Genomic DNA, 23,945 nt, shown 5'->3' on the forward strand with positions numbered 1-23,945 from the left:
ATTTACATCCTGCCCAATTTTTGGCTCCGTTGAAGTCAGTGTAGCATGAAATCAGGTGAGGTGTAAATCATACGACTGACCCAAACTTAGCTTGAGCTTAAAATAAGGGATTTGGTGATAATTATGTAGCCTGCAAAAAAAGATTAACTATTTGTGGTCTGTTTAGGTTATGAGGAAGCATGGAATGGTATCAAGCTGTACGGTTTATAAGAGTCCTGGTTTAATTTCTGGTCTGTGCTGAGTTAACTAACGTGGCTGGGGGAATGCCACATTTGGTCAATGTTCCATAACTAAGATGTGAAAAGGGTTTATTTACTTGCAGCGCTTTTGCTGAAGAGTGTGCCTTCGTGGAAATTGGGTGTGGACATCATCAAGCTTAGTCAAGATGTGAACCATAGTCACTTTCTTCAGGAGAAGTCATGAGGAAAGAAGCAGTCTATAAAGTGTGTGTGTATAGCGCATCCAAGGGATACACCCTAATGTAGACTCTGAGAAATGGATGTGACAAAATCATGAGTGCATTGGCTAGTTGGGTTCACATGTTGGATAAGTACTGCAGTTAACAATTTCCCTAGCATGCTTCTCTTTTGTATCATTGACAACTACAAATATTTTTTCTTGGACCTGTAATACATCGTCAGGTAGATAGTACAATAGGCAATAGTCTACATAATGAGATTCATACATATGAAAGTCTTGATGTCTTTTTGAAGCCTAAAAAATGGAAGGCTTGTTTTATCCTTCTGGTAAACCAAGAAAGAATTTTCAGAATTATACCCGAAACAGATTTTGCAGCAATGCCCAGTGGAGAGCGTTGCCACATTGGTGCCTTACAGGGAGAATTTAATTTAATTTACGGGTGGCCCGAAGGGTGTCTCAAAGTGCTTTACCAGTGTACCAAAGAGATAATTGTCCCTGTGACTTAACTCTAAGCATATGGCCATCTTGTGGGGTATTAGTGGTTTGAGAGTTAGATGGCAATGAGAATATTTTTGACCATGGGTGGAGTTGAGTGCAAGATAGGTTTCTCAGTTGAATAAGAAAATCCAAAGCATCATTGTTTGTGTGCCAAGTTCTTGGTTTCATTCAACTGTTATAATTTCAGTGTCTGAAAGGGAGAGGCAATGTTGGAATACCATCACAGCCACAAATCCTGATGCAGGCAGTTGTCAGAGATGTGGTTTTGAAAAATATTATATTCACTTTCTTCATTTTGGAAAAACTGCACAAATTGTAGGTGACAGGAAACCTTTTCAGTTGGAAGAGCAGGTTTATCTTGATGAGGGGACTTGGAGGAGCAGCAAGGGGAATTGTGTTCAGGCCTCTAACTCAAATACTTGACTTCTGCTCAGGGGTTTGAGAAGTGCCTGTCACTTAACCTTGCTTGGATGGGCTCCATCACTTCATGGAGGATAAAACACTGCCCCAAAGCAGTGTCATGTTTTAGATTAGGTAAGGGGAATAGGGAGCTGTTTCTTAAATGTTACCATGCGTAAACTATAAAGAACAGGACTTACATTTGTGTAATGCTTTTCACAACCTCTGTCCCAAAGTGCTTTACAACCATGAAGTACTCGTGAAGTGTAATCACTGTTGTAATGTAGGAAATGTGACAGCCAGTTTGTGCACAGCAAACTCTCTCAAACACCAACGTGATAATGATCATGTAACTGCTTTTGTGATGCTGATGTTGAATCCTAACTACTCTCCTGAATTCCCTGGCTCTGATTTTAAGGCTATGCCCCATTGTTTTAGACACCCCCAACCCCTAGCCAGCAGAAATGTTTTCTATCTACCCCATCATTTCCTTTCAAAATCCTAAAACCCTCAATCAAATCAACCCTTAACCTTCTGTGTTCCAGGGAAGACAAGCCTAATTTATGTAGTCTCTCATCCTTGGAGTCCAGGTAACAATTCCCCCGAAACTAGACTGCTTCCTGTTCTGTTGAAGGGTCATGTGGACCCGAAACGTCAGCTCTTTTCTTCTCCACCGATGCTGCCAGACCTGCTGAGTTTTTCCAGGTAATTCTGTTTTTGTTTTGCATTTTTCCAGGGCCAGTATACTCTTTTGAAGGTGTGATGCCCAGAGCTGTACACTGATGTCCCGATGAGGTCAAACCTCATGCAAATGAGCTTTGCATAACTGTAGCTATAAGGACATAAACTTATGCCTTTCTTGTGATATTAATTAATCTGACCAGGGTAATGGAAGGTCCAAGAGAGACTGTGGAATCAGAGGAGGGTGCCGACCCATGAGAGGTTGCATGTTATTTTAAGGCATTCTTTTCTTTCAAAAACCATTTAAAACATATATTACAAAAAACACAATGTCCAACTAGTTCAACTAAAAGATGATTCTTTGCCTTGACTAGTTGAATCCTATGGTGCCCGTTCATCATTTAGACGCTTACAGCTTCTGTGTGCGAGGGAGGTTAAAAATAAAATGCTTGATATATTGGAAAGACCTGCAATCCTTTGTGAAGCTCATTGCAAGATTGCAATCTGTTAATGATTGAGGAAAACCAAGGAAGCAATGCTGAAGTACATATTTAAATAATCTGTGTGCTGCATGTAACTATTTATTATCTTCTCACAGTTATTGAATTACTGATCTGAGTTGGACCAAGGTCTGAAGAACAGCTATTGTTCTTCAACCCCCAGCGTAATAATCGCACACATGTATTATTTAGATTAAGGGTATAGGGCAAGTTCAAACTGAAAGGTTTTGTTTAAACAAAACCTATGAAAGCTCATTATGTCTGACTTTCTAGACTGATACCATATATATTCATCACTGTTTTATGAGCTGCCGAGGTTTCTGAGTGGGGCCTGGTAGATCTCACACAAAATACTAACTCTTGGGTCTCTACAGCGATACTATTGAGTGCTGGGCCAGAAAGATATGCTGTTTGATCAGGCAAATCCTTATAAGGATAGTTATGAGTGCTCGCTGTAACAGAAAAGGAAAGGTCCTTTAGTCTCACTAAGTGACCAGAAAAGATATGGAATGGAATAGTCAAGTGTTGAGGTCTATAGATAAACTTCACTTCCTCTAAAGCAGTTCTCACTATTTATCAGGAGAATACTGGGGTTATTGACAATGTGGTATGTGAGCAGGAAAGGGATATAAACCTTGGAACAGATAGGGGTGGCATGGGGATGGGGCAGTTGAAAAGGGGTTAAGCCAGGAACGAGAGAGACTGCTTATCTATCATTTAGAATTACTGTACAAAATGCTCTGCACTGAGCCTCGGATGCTGCAAATCCCAGTTGTACAATTCTGTCTGAATTTGTATACAGCAATTATCTTTACACAGCCATGTTGTCTGATTTGTATCATCATTAGGATCAAAGATTATTCTTAAGGATATCCAAATCGTCCTGAATCCCTGAAGTTTTACAGCACCATTCTTCAAAGCATTCATTAATCATTTTTTTAAAACTTGGAATCCATGTTAAACATTGCAGTCAGGAGTTTTCATATTTGATTTCGAGGATTGAGGGGTGGGATAGGAATTCCTTGTGCATGTCACCCATCAGTATATTTCAGGCTGGTTGTCCCGGTGTTATGGTTTATGTTATGGAAGGGGGAATTGATGGCCATGAAAGAGAGGTGGAATCTGCGAGCGGTGCTTTTGGGGAATGGAGAAGTGCCACTCAGGTGGAGGAGAAATGGAGCTGCCAGCATTAGTTGGTGTGGGTGCGGAAGAAGAGTGCTGGCTGAAATGCAGGAGGTGAGAGAGAGAGAGTGATTGGCAATGTGAACTGAGAAAGGGGATGGAGAATAAGGTGACTGAGTTTTTTCAGCTGGGGAGAGGGGAGAGAAACAGCGGCAGCATGGACTGAGTGCCAGTTGGAATGGAAACAGGGGTGCCTGCTTGCATTTAGGCCCAACCTGAAGTGGATTGGAGAGCAGCAGATTGTGCTGAGGGACTAGAGGAGGAATTGTGTCACTGAACTGGGTGAGTTGAGGGGTAGGGAAGTGATAATCTGGTTGGTCTGTTGAAAACCCCAATAACACCTTGTTCTGTCTTTTTCCCTTAGTTTTCAAAGTTTGTAAACTGTGAAGTATGAAAGTTGTCACAATTGTTATCACGCTGTTTTCGAGGAAATCTGAACACCCAGTAATTAACTGACAGAACCATGCTATAGGATTTCACATTTTTAAGCAAAAACATTTGTTTAGTTTCTTTTTGGAAACAAAAACATAGCAAGCACCACTAACTTAACACTATAGTTTATATGTTATAAACTCAGTTCTATTGTTACTTCACCCCAAGAGTTCCCTTGTACATTACAAGAATCTTGAAGGTTCATTCACTATTCCTGGGAACAACCCAAAGATATGACATAACCCTCCAGAAGTAATTTTAATTTCTCCTCAGCGTTCCAGCTATTTTCCGAAATAATGTTTTATGGGAATCTTCCTATTAGCTTTTTGGCTAAACGGCCTCATAACTGGGGATGCCTCAGCTCCTTGTTCTGGTTGCCAGCAGATATGCAACTGTTTTCTCTCAGCTTTCATGCCAACTCTGATGACTGCTTTCTGCCACAAGGCTCTGTGAGGACCACTGTAGATTTCTTCCTCTAGCTACAAACAAGTCAAATCTTCCAACTGCTTTTTTCCTCAAAACCAAACTGGGCTTGAGCTCTACCTGCGTTCCACACAATGAACAATAAAGTTAATATTTTCTCTGTTTAAAGTGCAGACCTGACTAAAAATCATCTCCTATTGACTCTCAATGCAGTTGACACAAATACAAAACTGCAATTGCCTTCTGAGAGAAAGACCCAGCTAAATTAAACAGAAGAAACTTCTAACTCCCACAGCCATCTTTATGATAATGTGACATGCTTTAGGATGGTTTAATCAGAACTGCAAACTAATTATTTTACCTTCAACACAACTCTTTGATTATCTAACCCATATGAATAATTTATATCCCAAATGGAGTTTTACAACCCTTTTTTCAGACCTTCTCGCTCCATTAGAAGCTTAGCGATGAATCATTCTTTTTTTCATTATCAACTCTGTGCTTGTAAGATAAACAGAGCTTAATTAAACCTAAGCTTGTTTAATTTGCTTTTACATTCGGGTGGTTTATCAGTTTCTTAACCAAGCTTTTTAATTTATTCTACATTTAACACTTTAATCCCCAACCTAAAAGTTATATTTTAAAACAAATGAATTATGAGCTCGATATTCGCAGCACAGTTGACTAGTATGCATCATGGTTAGAATTAACATTTTCCAAGAGGTATGTCCTGGTCCCCCTAGAAATGTACCTCCAAGTTTGTACATTGGAAGTTTGTTTTTGCTTCTTTAGGATTTCATGTGTTTCTGCTTTAATTTAGAAGGAAACAAATCACATGTCACAGATTTATCATCAGTACTATTCCTGCTATTCATTATTTAAAGGGGTTGTCAGCTTTTGCTAGTTTTCCAGGTTGTTGTATGATTCACCCCAATATATTGTGCAGATTGGAGGAAGATCTTGCTTGCAGCTTCTTATGCTTCCAATCTTACTTCAGAATTTCCCAGAATATTTGCTTCTTTCTTGCAGCAATTCAGGGAGGTCTGCTTTCTGATGTAAATCTAATGTAAATTTCTAGGTTTAAATACTGTTTCTCTATAAATCACAAAACCAACCAGGTTTCCTTCCTACAGATTATTAAATGCCACCCATTGAGCGTAGTTTTGCAGGCCAGGTATTAAGAGGCCTGCGTAGATTAGCATGAAATTTTGTCTGCAAATGTCTGTTCAGGATCACGAATTGAGGACAATTAATGGGTTCCAACTGGCAGCTGAAAGCTGTAAGGGTAAATAGAATATTCTTCTTACCCAAAACACCAAGTCGGAGAAATAAATGGAGGATCTGGATCGTCAAACAAATCTTTGGAATCTCCGCTTGATGCCACTATTTATCTAAAACTAACGATGGACGTAAATGGTTAAAAATGATACCTGTGAGAGATTGGCAGCAGCTGGCAACAAATTTGGCAGAAGCTATATGACCTTTCAGACTGGGTTTAACCCAGAGGACTTTCACGTTTTAAGTACTCCGGTATGAATAGATAATTGCAAATATTTTGGTGAACAGATGTGTACTTATATCCATAACCTCCTTAGCCTAAAAACTTATTCTGTGTGATTTCTATATATTTTGAAGACTAAGTCTGTTCCTTGTGGATTTTTCCCATGAATTTAGTCAGACTCTATTTTTCAAATCACGTGCAGGATGTGTCAAAAATTAAAATTGAAGAATTTTATTTCTGAATGCTCAATTTCTACACCTGCATGGCCAATTGTTACATTTCTGAGGAGAGTCACCTGATTCCCCTAAACTGACATACGTGCGTTCATCTTTAGCAACTGTGATCAAGAAAATATGTTTAAAAATACCTTCTTTAAAACAAGTGTCTAAATTGTGACGCTAGTATGGTTGAATATTGCTGAAAAGAGGGACATGTTGCCAAAGCCTTTGTCTTGCGCACATGCAGGACAAACGCAAGAATTCAAAATTTCAAACAAGCACAGCAATTTATACTACAGGAGGAAAGGGATGCTGATTGGTTGGCAAATCAACTCCAATTGGAGTCATGGAGGAGCAATGGGGAACAAAAGGCTGCCCATGCTTCTGCGTAATTCAAATAAAGGTGCAAGGCTTGAACATATTCCTTTTGTGTGCAGAGAATGGGTTGCTGCGTATGAATGTACTTTGCTTCTAGCAAGAGTAAGTGAGTCATGTTACGAGCTGGGCTGATTATCTTAAATTGGTTGTTAGTGCAGCTATTAGTGCACTCAGATTTGGGCAGCACTTGCTGAACAATCGCGAAATCACATCTAACAGTGGATCTAACAGAGGTTGATTACAGTCTGTACTAGTATGGATGCTGTTTCAAACCTTCCTCGCCCATTCCCAATATGCCATTCTATGCACTATGCCCACTTTATAGAAATCAAGAGCTTTTGATGCTTTCCCTTAATACTGTGAACTCCTTAGCTGGCTAACTCTACCCTTCTACAACCTGCAGACTTTCAAAACCAGCACTACCATTACTTATTGCTTTTTAAAAATTTACCTTGTCTTCATTCTTACCCCTTTCACCCTTGAGGGTGTCCTGTATCATAAGCCGTGACTCCTCAATAAGGTTTCTCAATTTAAACCCAGCTTATTTGGAGGAATTTTATTAGGACTGACATTTTCTTAGTCTGCATGTGATATGAATATTGGAGGATGGCAAGAAGGGATGCACACAACACCCTGAGCCTTGGAGCCTGTAACTTGCTTGCCTGGGGGACCAGCCATGTGCATTTAGTGGAAATTGGACATCCTTCTCCAATTCATATAACTACAAAAGTTAAGCTTTCCTCTCTTCTCTCTCACCCCTGCCCTCCACTTCTCTCCATGTCCCTCCAAAGAGTGAACCTTCAGCCTCAAGGCCATTCCAATGACCAACCTGTGCCCATTGTTAATACCATTCTGTGATTGTCCATCACTAAGAAGTGGGATATTATATAGATATTCCTAGGATTTGTTCCTGCTAGGAGATTGAGTGCTCCATGTGAATCCCAAGTCTAGAGGTAATTCAGTAGGGCTGTTGATTCCAATGACAATTGAGGTTGGGTCGTTGATCCACACACTCCCTCCTGCCGACAGTGTTAACGTTAGTTTTAGGTTTGGGATTCGGCTGACCCTAATGCTGCTCCTCTGTAACTATCCAAATATTAACTACCCTTGTCTCTGATCCAACTGATATTGGTTCATTCAGCAAAGGGCACAGATCATACATGAGTGATTTATAGGTCTATATAACTTGTTGTACAATAATGCATCTAATCACTGAGTTATCAGAGTCACATAAATGACTTTCTCTAGCTTAAACTAAAATGTTAGAGAGGGTTGTGATCCAGAAATCTGAATGTACTTCTTGAGCAAATTATTCATGGTTTATTATTGAATGATGATTCACAACACTGAATAAACATTAGAATCATTACCTGTCTGAGAATAGATTAAATAATGCTGCTTAAATATTTGGCAACAGTTGCTGTTATGTTTATGCTCCATGATGGTTCGCCCTGGATCATTAATAGTGCAATCATTTTTGTTTCTGCAGCTCTTGGCCAGATTATGCTGTATGTGGATGGGATGAATGGGGTGATAGACCACAATGAAACTATCCAATGGCTCTACACACTCATAGGGTCAAAGGTAAGATGAAATAAGAGTGCCTCGAAACAAACTACCTCATTTGCGTGTCTGCAACATAACAATTGCTCTCAGAGAACAACAATGTGTGCAGGATCATTGGGTGTCTAGCGGCATGCTCTGTTAGCCCATCCTGCAATGATGGGGTAGTGGCATGTGTCAATAATTTTACGAACATACGAAATAGGAACAGAAGTAGACCATTCGGCCCCTCGAGCCTGCTCCGCCATTCAATAAGATCATGGCTGATCTGTTTGTGTTTCACATTCCACATTCCCATCTACCCCCGATAACCTTTGATTCCCTTGCCTAACAAGAATCTGTCTACCTCTGCCTTAAAAATATTCAGCAACCCTGGCTCCACCACCTTCGGAGGCAGCGTCGCGCAACCCTCTGTGAGAAGATATTTCTCCTCATCTCTGCCCTAAAAGGGCGACCCCTAATTTTAAAACAGTGCCCCCTAGTTCTGGACTCACCCACAAGAGGAAACATCCTTTCCACATCCACCTTGTCTATACCATTCAGGATCTTATACCTTCAATCAAGTCACCCCTCACTCTTCTAAACTCCAGTGGAAACAAGCCCAGTCTGTCCAACCTATCCTCTTGAGACAACCCACTCATTCCAGGTAACAGTCTAGTAAGCCTCCTCTGAACTGCCTCCAACACATTTACGTCCTTTCTTAAATAAGGAGGCCAAAACTGTGCACACTATTCGAGATGTGTTCTCATCAATACCCTGAAACATAACATCTTTATTTTTATGTTCAATTCCTCTCATAATAAAGTGTAACTAGTGTTAGTAATCTCAGTCAGTGCAAGTGATGAGAAAGCACCAAGTGGATGCACCATCTCTGCCCCTTCCCTCAACAAAGGATAATGAAGAGGAGGTACTTGGAGGGCAAGACAAATACAGAAAATGCCCATTGAACCCCATTTGATATAACTTGCCTCTATTAGGCATAAACAAAGGGACACTGTACGACTAATGGTTCTTCTGTGAAGATGTGCATCTGTAGCCGACAAGACCTTGACCTTTTAGTGAATATGACTTATTGTCACCTCAAGAGATTTGGCCAAACCTCAATCTCTGAATTAGCAACTCAGAGATGTAAACCAGGAAAGGCATGGGCAAAACTGTTGGATTCATGGCTATGTTTGCAGTGTGCAGCAGCCCCAGCCTACTGCAGCTGCAACTTGAAGAATTTTAGGACAGCAGGGTAACTCATCCCGTAAAGCCAGAGCTCCTGCAACAGAGTGCGTTTTTCTCCAACAAATGAGCTACTTTTTTCCTCCACTTTTGGCACCAAAGGGACATTTTCTTGGACACATCTTGAACACAAAAATTGCAGTGGAAAGTGGGGAAGATATTGGTGCATATCTGAAAGAAGCTGCCCCATCTCAATAAAGGTGGGGAAAGCTGTGATGTTAAAAAAAAAGGATTATAATTCTGTACCCATTGTTGACGTTCTGGAAAGGTTGTGTAGACATGCTCTGCTTTTGCGTAGTGAGACACTTTCTGAAAGCAGTGAACAGCTGGTTCTTTCATATTGCTGAAATTGAGGTGATTGCAAAATGTGTCGAGTGTTTATTTGGATCAGATTCCAGGAGACTTGAGTGTGCAAGTTGACTCGTGGTGTTTACTCTGGTAAATCCAGTTCGCTTTTCCAGCAGCAGATGACTCAGCTTTTAAAAAAAATTCTATAAGTCTGTTGTTAGGGTAAAAGAGACAGATTTAGCAGAATAAGTGTTAATTCACCAGAATCTGTTCTGGACCAATATAAATGCTGCAGTCTGGAATAGATGAGCACTGGTATAAAAGCAGCTTTAATCAAAGAGATAAGATCTTTTGTTCAGCGGTAGCAGCGCAGTTGCTTGGACTGTTTGTGTGGTGCCTGGCTGTGTCCAGTGTGTGCGTAAAAGAAAACCGGCTGTTAGTGTAAATGTTGAGCACGTTCGCAGAACAAAATTAGTTTGAAATCCTTGGTCAGACTCCATTTAGATTACTGTGTTCAGTTCTGGGCACCACTGCTGTGAAAGGACCTGCTTTGGTGAGCGTGCAACACAGATTCAAGTGAATGACACCAGAGTTTAAAGGGTTAAATTATGGCAGGGCTGGTTGCATGAACTGGCTTGCATTCTCTTGGAAGATTGAGTGGTGATCCAATAGAGGTAGTTAAAATGATAAAGATTGCAATAGGATAGGCAGAGAGAAACTATCCCCTTTTGTGGGGAATCAAGAATCAAGGGGCATGATTTTAAAAGGGGAGCGCCAGGCCATTCAGGAGGAAGATCAAGAAGAGTTTTTTTTTTACACAATGGGTAGTGGAAATGTGGAACTCTCTCCAATAGAAGTCTGTGAACCGTGGGTCACTTGGAGCTTTCAAGACGGAGATGGGTTTTTGTTAGGTAAGAGTATTGAGGGAATTGGAACAAAGGCAGGTAAACCGGATTGAGGTACAGACCACGTATGATCTGGTGGAACAGGTTCGTAAGGCTTAATGGCCTGCGCTGTTCCAGCCTGGGGGTTATTCTCTCATGCACTGTACAAAGAATTTACCCCTAAATATTTACTCAATGCAAAACTTGTATTACACCTATTTAAAGCCTTGAATTTAAAAGCCCATCTTAGCATCTGCAAAATTTTCAAAGGAAGAAAATTTGGGTGAAATAATCTCAATTGTTAAGACAGAAGATGATCTTCAGGCTGACAGGATTGTCAGCCCATACCTGGAGATGGTTTTCAGTAAGCAACACAGGGCAGAACTTTACCCCCATGGGCAGGGCGGGGTGGGGGGGGTGCAAAATTCCCCCGGACAGCCTTCCTGCCGCCCTCCCACCTGCCCCTGAACTGTCCGCAATTTTATGTTGGGAGGTCAAGGGTCCACCCTAGCCCCAATTGAGGCATTTAACTGGCCAATTTTTGGACATTTAAAGGCCACTTCCTGCCTTGTCTCAATTTTGAGGTTGGTGGGAGAAGTTTGGGGCAGGGAACGAAGCCTGGCAGATCACGCTGCTCAGACCTTGGGTGTGAAGGGGGAGGCACCTCCCTCAAGAGCCCCCTTTCCACATCGGGTATCCCCCCAGCAAGGTCTGCTCCGCAGCAGATGTTCCCTCCACTTCTGGCCTCTCCATCAAGATCCCCATTCCCATCTCCCCACACCCCCACACTGGGCCTCACCAACCCCCTACAGCCCCACTCCGTTGAAAGATGCCCCCGCCTTTCCTGGTCCTAGACTCCAGGATTTGGAATTTGGGGAACTGCTTGTAGTTCCATTCCTGGTCACTGCTGCCACTGGTGCTGCTGGGTCTACAGAGCTGTCAGCCAATTTGATTGGCCGGCAGCTCTCTTGATGGGGGGCCTCCATCTGAGTGAGAGGTGGAAGTCCCGTCTCCAGGCAATTAAAGCTCCTTGAAATGTTAAATGGCTGCGAGGCAACTGTGTCCGGTGGGGATGTGTTCCCGCTGACTCTCAGGTGGCGGGGAGAGAAACCCCATCAACCGGAAAATCCCACCCATAGAAAACTTCTTAAAGTACTGAAGCCACTAACTTTACTCATAAAGGAAACAATTAGATGAGGGGCATTTAGATTGTGCCTCCATTTCAGGAAGTTGGGGAAACAGTCTAATTGCACCTTACAGTATTAGCTCGTGCTGTTACACTTTCAACAAGCCTGCTGTTTTATTAATCTTCAACATTGGTAAAAAGAAACAAAATACTCCACTTACTGAAGCCAATGCCTAAGGTGAATGTCTTTTGTTGTGAACTGAATCGTTTTGGTTGTACAAGTAATCAGAAAGGGATTTTGGGCCTTGAAGGCATGTGTTCTTGACTACTTTAAAAAAAATGCAGGTTATAAAAGGACAAGTAACAAATTGGAACCTCCCCTACAGTCCCAACTTCAGTCTGTCTCAATTCTACTGCCTTTTCACCCTGTTACCAGCAACATGAGTTTGGAACACAAAATAGCTATTTGGTCCATCAAACTCATTCCTTCCAACACATGTTAGGATTCCTCAGCCCACATTAACTCAATTAATTAAACAAAAAAAGTGAATAGTTGCAGTTGAAGCTTCGAAAATCAAATATAATTGAAGGAATGCTATTGGATATCAATCTAACATCATAGCCGGCTAAATTCAGCTCCTATCAGCTGTGTTCCACATGCATCATGGTCAAAGGGGGAAAAGTAATGCTGATTTTGCTGGCCAAATAACAGCAAGTATAATGATCCCATTATTAAATGTGTAAATCAGGTAACAACTTGTGGTGAAGAAGGGGTACACCATGAGCTGTGAATTGCAACAAGTTGCTCGACAATTTGCACTGGTCTGCCATTAGCCTTGGCGAAATGGCCACTCACCCATAATCTCCCCGTGAATTTCAAGAATTGCTGTGTATTGAACATTAATTTGCAAGTAAACTCTCTGCAGAAAGTTAGGGCCTCTATTTGATAATCTAAGTCCAATTTTATTGGGGAAATTTATGTTCCCACAATCTTGCTCAATGTCTGGATTAGAAAGGGTACAATGGAAACTGGAGTCTCATTCCTGAAGATAGTATATTCTCATGTTACCTTGCAGTGCTCACCAGTGCTTTTTCTTTTAATAAAAAAGAGAGATAACCAGGAAAATTCTTTTCCCACTTCTGGCAGGAAGAGCGGGGAGAATGAGTGGGCAAGTCACTCTCAGGATGTCTGCACTTTCTAATAATTGGTTACAGTGCAATTGCATGTCCATCATCTCAGCTGAATCCTATAATGGTACTGTACTGCTTCTGACTGCCTTGTAACTTCATGGAATAACAGAATTGCCCGTGCAGAGTTATATTGCCAATTTTGCATTGCTTTCAGTTAAGTGGTGCTCTTGCTCATGAACTGCACTGACTGCTGCGGTTACCAGCCCTCCAGGATTGGCTTGGCGTCTCCAGGAATTGAAGATCAACTCCAGGACACTGCTTGTGTGCAACCCTGGAGAAAAAAAATCATCAGGACATTAAAAAAGATTGGATTTTTTAAAAATATAATTTTCTTTGAACATTTCTCTTTACCAGGAATAAAAATGTTGAAAATGGCGGGTGGGGGGGGGTGGGGGGGTGGGGTGAAAAGGCTGTTTGCTTGACAGTCAAGCATCGTCCAATAGGGTAATGAGTCTTTTTGCTTTCCAGTTGGCATGCATACAGTGTGCCACGAGGATGCATGTGTTGGCTGACCAATGACTGGATTGTGGGGATAAGTCATGTGATGAAACCTCCAGCAATACGTGTAATCACAGTTAGCAACCCCACTGACTGCCATTCAAGTGGCAGGCACATTTTTTAATGTGGCCAAAAAACTAGCAGCATAATGGGAAACTTGATGAATTTAAATCAAAGCATCATCGGACCATGTCCTTGAGTTGCTCTCGCATTACTACCTAATGTTGGTGCATAGTATGGTCAGTGACTTCATTCCCCAGCGAATCTAGAGTTTGGATGTGAATGTGAGGTGAAAAACATAACATGGATGCAAGCATTGCACATTAACTGGGCTAAAGAAGAGCAAGGGGGGATGAAAATATTTTCAACATGTACACCTAAATATATTAAGCAATGTCTCTCGCCAGACATTGGGCTATTTTCACAAATTGGGATGCTCTGTGCTGCTGGGGTAAGAGGGAAGGTCCTCACTTTATTTCTGTTTTAGGCCCATTATTTTATCTCCCTCTTTTTCTCTCAGCTGCGTTTGGGCCATTCATCCTGTTCCCCCCCCCAACCCCCGTTCCTATCACCTAGTTATTCACCTTTTGTTATTTCTCACGTTTTCTCACTCTTCTCTCCGACCCCTAATTCCCACCCTAACTCAATAATACACCTCTGCATTCTTGCTGCTATCCCAAACACAGAATAACAGCTTCTCTCTGTTCCTAGTGAAGCATTTGTTGTTGCCTTCTTGTATGCAGCAATCCCAATTACCTCATTCTCTGGCTCTCATGCTTTCTCTGTCTACCCAACTTTACACTTATCACCCTACATGGGGCCTGACCTCTTTCCTGTCTCATTCGCCTGCCACTGCCCCCTTGGACTCATCCACGCCTGTATTGTGGTTGATAGCGTTGACATCCTGGCCTTTACCAAAATGTGGATCGCAGATGGTGACACCTTGCCCCTTACTGACACCTCCCTGTATGACCATACTTTCCACCACCTTGCCCTTACAAACAGGTGTAGAGGCCTTTTGGCCCTTATCAAGTCTCACCTTTAGGTTCTCTCCCTAATTCTGGTACTTTCTAGTCCTTGAACTGCCTCTCCTCCACCCCTTTTACATCTACTTTTAAAATCCTCATTATCTACCATACCCAGCAACCTCCGCATTGAATTTCTGAAGAAGATACCTTCCTTCCTTTCCTTGCATGGTCTCTGCCTGAGCAACTCTTCATTTTATTTTAATTTTAATCCTTATCTCAGCTCCCTTTGCCCTCATTCTTTGGAATTTACTGCTCTCTTGTCCTTCGTAAACCCCTCAATTCTATAGAAACTCTTCTACCTTTATTCACAGCCACCCTTTTAATCTTTCCATCACATGGACCGCTTTACTCCCCATTCACATCCCTAACTACTTCTTTATATTCCTCCTGACCCTCCTGACTTATATCCCTTCCAACCTAACTTGATTCTGTGCTTGTCCCAGGGAAAAAAAACCTCTTCTTCAAATCACTGACAACTCCCTTTCTCTAACCACCTCCAGCACTACAACCTACGCAAAATCCCTGTTCCTCTGACTCTGACATTTTGTGCAATACCTGTTTGCTTTTTGCCCACCATTGACAGCTGTGCTATCAACAGCCCCACGTTCTAAAATGCCCTGTCTAAATCCCTCTCCCTCTCTCTCCACCTCAAACTCTCCTTAAAGCCCAACTCTTTGACCAAGCTGTTGGTGACTCCTCCTAAAATCACCAGCATCTTTGGTCCAGCACCTGCTTTTAGCTGATTCTGTCTGCAGGCCCTTGTGAAATTTCAAAGTGTCCTCTGCATTCCTTTGGAATCGGGCATTATAGCTTGGTGAAAAGTCACCAAATCATTTTCAAATGTGTTAGGCCTTTAGTCAGCTGTTACTTTGGATTGTGTGCCTGTCATCTGTCAGTCACAATGCAGCAAATTACCTGAGAGCACGTTCAGCAAACACTCAGTGAGGGTTTGGTCTGCTCACCTCCTCTCACACTCACTAAGCGGCAGAGTGATATGCAGAAGGAATTGTTCTTGAGTTAGCTTGCACAACTTCAGTAGCAAATATCTGTCGGCGTGCCTTTTACATTGCTGCAGAGTTGCTGCTGTTTGTTTTCTGATGGGACACGTAACTGAGATTGAAATACACAGAGTCAACACAAGCTCGGCCAAAAACTATAAAGAAGAAAGACCGAGCTCCCAGTATTTTCACGTCTATAATCTTTTGCTAACTGTAAATTTTTCTCCTCTGAGACCTTAACCTGCTCTTGGTTCCCAAACGGCATCACTTTTAGTGGAAACTAATCCATTTTCAAAGTGCTGTTGACTAATCTCCAAAGACTGAGTGGAATGTCAGGACGAGGTTGATACAACAAGGTTGATTAAAGATTTATATCGCACATATTGTTTTAATTTCTATTTCTTATCCCCTGTCTGAGTCTAGCACTGCAGGGATAAGAGTGGAGTCTGCCCTCCTGACCTCTTGTACTTACAGGCCTGAGGTTCACATCTTGTTGGAAGCTGTTGCACAGAATCATTGAAGGAAAGTTAGAGATCAAGTGAAATACTGAAAGTTGGTAAGGGTATTGGATCCATATAGGTGGATCCCATAATTAAACAGGAGAGTCTGTGCTGAACACAATCCACATCGTTCAACCTCCCTAAAAAGGTGAAGGGAAGAATGTGCAAAGTACATTTTGTCCAAATTCCTGCGCTGAATATATTTTAAAATGTGTACTAAATACTTGTATGTAATAAATCCAGTAACTAGCATCCTATTAAATCTGTCATTAATTTTGGATATCGACCAAGGGCTGAATTTGTAGGCCCTGATGGGTGCAAGCACCAAGTGGGTGGATGTGAAAAGACGTGCCATCAGTCACCGTGCCAATTTCCCCAGCACCATCCCGCCCCAGGTCATTTTCCTGAAGGTGGGATGTTGGGCAGCAAGCGGTGGGTAGCCAATTCAACTCGTTGGCTGATTAAGGCCTATCGTGGGAGACTGACTGGAACTTTCCAGTTCGCCTTTGAGTCCTCCGAGGGGGCAGTGCGAGGTGGGGAGAGCGGAGCACTGTAAACTGCCTGGAGGTGGTCTCCTAGCAACAGACGAAGAGTTAGCACTCTAGGCAGGCTTGGAGACCCTGCCCATTCTGCCTGACTTCGGCTGCAGGCCACCCTGCGGCACCCGGTGACCTGGCTGCTAAAGCATTTTTTATTATAAAGTTATGGGGGCACCCTCTGTCTCTCTCTCTCTCTCTCTCTCTCACTTACCTGAAAAGGCAGCCTGGTGCCTGCACAGTGCTAGAGGGTCCCCCAAAGGCCCTCCAGCTTCGAGTTCCCACCCTTTGGATATTAATTGGCAAATGTGGGAAAATCACAGTTGGGTGACTGTTCCCCTCACATTTTGGGCTTCTGACCCCTGTTTGACCCTGACTCCCAAAGACATGCTATTTTGGGCCTCTTTCTGTCCCAAGGCACATAGCAGAGGTCAGTGACAGGGAAGAACCATCTACATTCACAGAGAGGCTCCATTCGTTTTGTGCCATTTCTGACTAGCCGGGAGTTTAATCTGAACTGTCTGTTAGTGGGGAGAAAGCATCCCTGGTTTGGTAACGTACAGTCCTCTGGTATCTAACTTATGGCATGCGTTACTGTACGTTACATGAACTGTGAAGAACAGGCCCAAACTGACACACATCTGCAAGTTCAGGGCAATGGAAAAAGTCAAAATATGCTTGTATTAGATAAGACTTTATTCCCCAACATTAGAAGATTCAGGAAAACATACCACAGTACCATTGACACCGGCATTAGATGTTTGCAAAGAGTTACTTAAGTGAACAGACGAGTTGTTATCATCTCATTATGCTACGACTGGAGTTCATACCTAGTCTTTCAGGAAGTAGATGAGGATTGAAAACTAATCTTCACAGAAAAAATATTCACAAAACATATTTTAATGAAATAGGTATTTTGCAGAAACTGATGGTTACATTCCAAATAAAGAGTAAAGAACAAAAACAGAATTACCTGGAAAAACTCAGCAGGTCTGGCAGCATCGGTGGAGAAGAAAAGAGTCGACGTTTCGGGTCCACACGACCGTTAAAACGTCGACTCTTTTCTTCTTCACCGATGCTGCCAGACCTGCTGAGTTTTTCCAGGTAATTCTGTTTTTGTTTTGGATTTCCAGCATCCGCAGTAGTTTTTTGTTTTTATCTAAAGAGTAAAGAACCTCAGTGTCAGATTAAAGTAGTAACTTTTAATCACAGATTAAGTTTTTTGTACTTGCTATATGTTTATATGTGAATCTGGTGTTTGTTTTTGTTTTGGATTTCCAGCATCCTCAGTAGTTTTTTGTTTTTATCTAAAGAGTAAAGAACCTCAGTGTCAGATTAAAGTAGTAACTTTTAATCACAGATTAAGTTTTTTGTACTTGCTATATGTTTATATGTGAATTTCTATTGGATTTTCGTATCGTGTCTCGTGGTTTGTAAACACATTCTGTAGAAATTTCAAAGATAAAATGCAAATCCTCCTGGATATTTACTTGATCTTTCTTGATTGATCACAGTCCCGTGAAATTGTTAGTAATGCTTCCTTGGTACACAACTCGGATTAACTCTGTCGGCTGAGGTGACATTTCTGCAGAAACGAGTACATTTTAAGCAGAAAGCAATATGTATTTCAAATAGAACATTTTAATGTTTGCCCTGTGCACTCCCAACATTTTGTGAAAGTTTGGCCCCAGCACCTTTCAGATTCTCCTGCCGCCCGCAGCCAATTCTCTTTTGCAAGGGTGATATCTGTCCTGTCCCTGGCCTTTCTTTTGGTTTCTGCTCTGTAACTGGCCACTAGGAAATGGAAGAGTTGCTCGGGCTGGCTCAGAAAGGCTAGATCCTGAAAACTAGTGCGTGGGTGCTCACGTTAGGATAGCTGTGACAAAACATGTCCGTGCATGAACAGAGCAGCATCAGGAAACATGAGGGTTGCCGATTAAGAAGCATTCTTTGTCTGTGTACAATCTGCAAATCCAACATTATAATGATCATCAAAGGAAACTTGCAGAAAACTATTTTTGCCAAATGTTAACGTGAAATGAAAGTTCACTTTACCTGGAAAGCTTAAAGACTTCATGTTCAAAGCGATTTTAAACCGCTGCTCCCTATGTTAAATTTTTAGAAGCTGAATACAGAAGCAAAACAGTTTCTGAAATAAAAACATAAGAGTACTGGAAATACTCAGCAGGTCAGGCCGCATCCGTGGTGAGAGATAGAGTTAATGGGTTCTGACAAGAGGTCATGGCCCTGAAAGGTTCTCTGTTCCGTTCTCCATAGCTGCTCCCTGATCTGCTGAATATCTCTGGCATTTTCTGTTTTTATTTAAAGACTGAAAGTAGTCTCAAATTTGGCAGTAAATTGCAATTTATATTAAGCAAATACTCAGTGTCAATTTGTTTTATTAACTGCTGACCTACTTCTCTGTAATTAATAGGTTTGCTATTAAGAGTAGATTTTGACGAATTTGCACTCCCAGCATGAAGCTTCACATGTGTGGAGCGCATACTGCATTTAGAAAGTGGAGGATAGCAAGTCCTGGACCATTTTCCACCCACAAAATGAATGGAAGAAAGATCTATTTGCGTAGCCAATGGCCTTGTAACCTGAATTGGCAGTATGCAGTTGCAGGAAATGAAGATCGGAGCAAGGGGTGTGAATTTGTAAAGAAAAAAAATCTGCCCTCTGGTCTTTTAACTTTTAATGCCAGAGCAGTCATCTGGAATAATCATTGTGCTGCTAATAACGTCTCCCAAAGTGACTTGAAAATGTGGTACTAATTTGTGTACGTTTTTGGAATTTATATACAGTAGCAGCTGCAAGCGGAGACAGTTTAAGTTGCAGTCACACAATACTCAAAGTTTTGCTCTTTGCAGCCAGTGCTGGGGATATGTTTATACATTTGACAATCTCACTTACTTTTTCATGGACAGAACACACCCACAATTGATGTGACGACCGCAAACTTCAATGGCTAAACTAAATTGTCTGTTAAAGCCCTTAAGCCTGGTTTTCGGGCTCATGAAAAATATATTTTTTTTATATACTTGTTTCCATCTTCAAAATGTTGCCACACAGCTGAAGGGGGGATGGGGAAGAAACCAAAATGTATTTGCTGCTCATTACCCCATTCTAAAAAAAAAAGTCGATGGGAAGAATAGCGCACAGGCATTTAAATAGCATGGAAAGGCATTCAGTGCAAAAGTACTGGAGGAAATGAAGCTGGTGCGTGAAAATGCATTTAAAATCAACTGTCCCTTCCCTGCCTCTGTTCCAGCTCTGCTTTCAATGTATCTCCCCTCTCTGTATTCCCCTATTAGTAACAGACCCTTGCAATTCCCGGTCCTCTTGCTCAAAGCCCTCTCCGCTTCTTCCCACATCCACCACCTCACCTAACACCCCCCCTCAAAATTGACCTTTTTATATTCTCTGCTTTCTCTCCTTGCACCCTCTGGCTTGTTTTGTTACTATGCCACCTGTTGCCGTGGCACTTCTTGCCCTATTTGCACCACTACAACTGCACCATTCACAAGCAGAAGGACCTTGCGGTGATTCTTGGCTTCTGACGGGTGAGCTGTGCCTGTTGCCATGTGCTGTCTCCAAACTTGGGTCTGTAAAATGACAAAAGGCAGTGACGTTGGGTATGCTACTGGGGGGGGTGGTACGAATTCTGTGTCGTCATTACATTGGAATTCAATCTGACTGAAATGAGCTGCACCTGGAGAAGTTATTCTGCTGCTGATTATGGATAAAGTGCCATGCAGAGTCTGTAATCAGATGTGTACGGAGCATTCCATCGTTTGAACTTACTGTTTAAGGGATGTATGTTTTGACTAGTCTGCTCATAACACTATGTTGTGTTGCTTGGTCAGTTGTGTACTAGACTGGCACGCAGTGGATATATTCAGCCTGGATTCGTTCAGTTCTTTGTGTTCTGAGATAGAGACAAGAACTGCTGTATCTTAGAATCTGGGGAAGTAAACAGCTTGTGTATGTTGTAGCTGTTTGCTGAACAGCCAGCACTGTCTGAAGGCAATGAAGTTGTACCGAGCAGCAGACAGATGTGTGCCTATGGAGGCTGGTCACACATTCACAAAGGCATACACGCATGCACACGAGCACATGCACACCCTGCTTGCACACATATACACAATCATCATGTCAGAATGTTGGAGCCGTTTACAGTGATTGGCAAAGAAATCAAAGCCAACGTCAGGAAAGGCTGCTTTTTTTTTTAGCACAACCTGTGGTTAGGTTTGGAAATGCACTGCCTTAGGGTGGTGGATACAGATCCAATTGTAACCTTCAAAATAGGATTGAACAAATACCTGACAGAGAAGAAAAATCTCAGGGAAAGAGCGGAGGAGGGGGTTTAACAAGATTACCCTTCGAAAGAACTGGCACAGGTTCGAGGAGCACAGCCTTTTTTGTGCTGTACTATTCCAGTCTGGAAAGGCAATTTCTGTAGTCTCTGATCCTGCTGCCTGTTCACATTTCCAGAAACTCTGTTTAGGTGAAATGCCATGTAAAGGCGAGAGTGATGAAGCAGAAAATTGCCCCTGCTTGCTAGTTTGCAACTTCAGAGTAATATTGCAATCTAAATGAATTTTCCCAGCCTTTTTTTTTAACTGCACTTATCCTCATTCATTCTGTCTTCTCCTGGAGCTATTAACTCTTTTTATTGGGGTTGAATTCTACAGTTGGGGTCATGCTACCCTAACCTCAGGCAAGTGACCAATACTTGACCGCAGGTGGCGTGCTCTTTAACTGGGTGCAACAAATCGAGCCCCATCTTGTCATTCCCCAATGACCATCCACATAGCAACAGGGGATACTGCACAATGTTCAGGAGCAAGTCTTGTTTATTCATTTCTCTGTCTCAGTATATTAATGTGAATTGTCACATCACTGCTGAAGTCAGTTGCTCACTGAACAAACCCTGAACCTTTGGAGAAATAGAGGAATGAGAATGTTTTGACAAACAAATGAATGTTTAGGTTGAGATTTAATAACTTGTGTACTTGCTTCATACTGGTGCAAGTTGTTGTTGTTGTATTCTGAGTGTGCTTGCACAATGTGAGAGTAGAGGATTCTGGCACTCACACTTCACTACCAAGTTGAGCTTTATCAGTTCAGGGGGTGAGGAATGCAAGAAATTCTGCACAAATGAAGCTGCCTCTCCTGAAAGGTGAACAGGTTGGGAGAGATCAGTATGATTTCCAACAAAACAGAGGCAAATATATGATTTTTATTTTGTGAACTGTTTAATTTTTTTTATCTGCTTGCTCTGTTATGGATATTAATTTCAGGTATCTGCCCCAGGGTCAGGGAGAAACTTATGTTGGCTACAGAAAGCTGCTAGAATAATATTTAATTGGATTTGTTGTCACAATTGGTTGCTCACTTGTACCTTTTTGATTTCTGTTGCTAATCCATTGATCGTATTTGATGCAATTAACATCATTCAGCTAAGCGATGTGTCACTTATTCATTTGTACACAGTTCAATCAGAACTTTTGCCTTTAAACACAATGTGGCAGATCGACACCTTCCCGCACATGTCAGCTATTCTGAGCTGGTAGCAATGTGGCCGCTGAGGTCGAAGGTCGTGGTTTGTGTTGTCTGCCAACACAGACAATGACATGTACCTTTAAGAAGCTGCATAGTGACATCGCTATGACATCATTGCGTGTAAGGCTGGAGGATAAAAGGCACAGTCTCCATGTGAGATGCTCACTATTGCCTCTGATTTCTACTGCAGATTCCACTACTGTCTGTGACACTGTATCAGTAAGACTTTATGGGCAGAATCTTCGGGTCAGCGAGCGGGGGCGGGCTCCACTTGCTAACACGTAAAACGATATTGGGTGCACACAGCGACATCACCGCGCGCCATTAGGTCCTCAGTTCGGCGGATGTGCACCAGAGTCGGCTGCACGCCCGCCGAACTGTCAAAGGCCTATTAAGGCCATTTAGATTCCAATTAAGATAATTAACCGAGCTGCCCTTCCAACTTTAAGTTTGGCGGGCAGGCAAAGAACCCAGGCTGCCTTCGCATTTATCATGAAACCTCATCCACGGGCGGGGTGAGGTTCCATGAAGGGTTTATAAATTAAATAAAATTTTTATTATAATTCATTGACATGTCCCATGTGACACTGTCACATGAGGGGACATGTCTTAAAAATGTTTTTTTCTTTATTAAAATTTTTAAAAATCAAAATAATCCCCCTGAGGCACGGCGCTGCACTCTTTCTGCACATGGGCACGTCACGCTGGGCGGGCCTTAAAAACCCTCGTCTCAATATCTTGCTGAGTTTAGATAGCATAGAGACAGATCCCTTGAGGTCTACATCGAGACCCTCAACATATATGGTGGCAGCAGGCCATAATAGACCACGACAGTTTCCAGGCACACTCCAGAGACTTGAGCACAAAATTCAATCTGACCCAATGAGATGTTAAAGCGAGGCTTTGTCTGCCCTCTCAGGTAGATTGTAAAGATCTGATTGTACTATTCTGAGGAAGAGTTGGTGTCACCATTGTCCCGTGGGATCATACAGCACAGGGGAGGCCAACATTTATCCATCAACCAACCCCAACATGACAAGTTATCATCATCTCACACAAAAGAAACTGGCTATTATCACATTGCTGTTTGTGAGAGCTTGCTGTGCACCGATTGGCTTCTTCACGTTTCAAAAGTATTTGGTTGCACAGCATTTTGGGATGTCCACCCTCTAGGCACTGGATTGAAATTGCCCAAAATACATATATCTGGGGTCATGTACAACCAGCAGAAGGAAAAGTTTTGATCTCATCCATTTGAGCTGGATTTGAACCCAGTTTCCAGAGATGAAAAGTCAGAGTCCCATTGCTACACCCAGCAATTCAGTTTCCAGTAAGGGCATTGAATGAAATTGATCTGGGCTAGGCAAAGCCGAGCACAAGTAATTGCATAAGCATCTCAATGTTACAATAACACACAGTAACCTAGACTTTTAATCCATTTCTTTCATTGCAAGTGATAGGCTTATAGGTCACATCTTAAGATGAAAGTATTGTTCATGTAATCACATGAGGAGGACAGAGAGGCGACGGTCAAAGCCATTCATCACAAGACTTAAGATTTTTTTTTCAGCCCAAACAATGCAGGTATGTGATGTATAATCAGGTTATAAATTGCAGCTTTATTATCTTCAGAGTTTCTGCATCCACAAAGTCATCACCCCGGATCATTAGATTGAGCTGAAAGACATGTAACAGCCAGCTGGCCATGTTGTTCTGTAACTTGCACGACTAATGCAGTGATCTGTGCTGGGACTGTTTTCCAGCAGGATAGTGAACGAAGCTGGGACTGTTTTCCAGCAGGATAGTGAACGAAGCTGGGAATGTTTTCCAGCAGGATAGTGAACGGAGCTGGGACTGTTTTCCAGCAGGATAGTAAACGGAGCTGGGAATGTTTTCCAGCAGGATA

The 23,945-nt window shown here is 42.1% G+C and overlaps 1 protein-coding gene across 8 annotated transcripts in view; it reads left to right on the plus strand.

The window, feature by feature from the left end:
* The window catches only part of fhod3b (formin homology 2 domain containing 3b), a 597,288-nt gene that overhangs the window by 350,006 nt on the left and 223,337 nt on the right, over positions 1–23,945 (plus strand). For all 8 annotated transcript variants that reach the window (XM_078539467.1, XM_078539468.1, XM_078539469.1 and 5 more), the window contains exon 6: positions 8,122–8,216. In XM_078539467.1, coding sequence (XP_078395593.1) covers positions 8,122–8,216 — 95 coding nt within the window. The remainder of the gene's footprint in view (positions 1–8,121; positions 8,217–23,945) is intronic.

This window comes from Cetorhinus maximus, chromosome 3 (assembly GCF_964194155.1).
Source record: "Cetorhinus maximus chromosome 3, sCetMax3.hap1.1, whole genome shotgun sequence".
Lineage (NCBI taxonomy): Eukaryota > Metazoa > Chordata > Chondrichthyes > Lamniformes > Cetorhinidae > Cetorhinus > Cetorhinus maximus.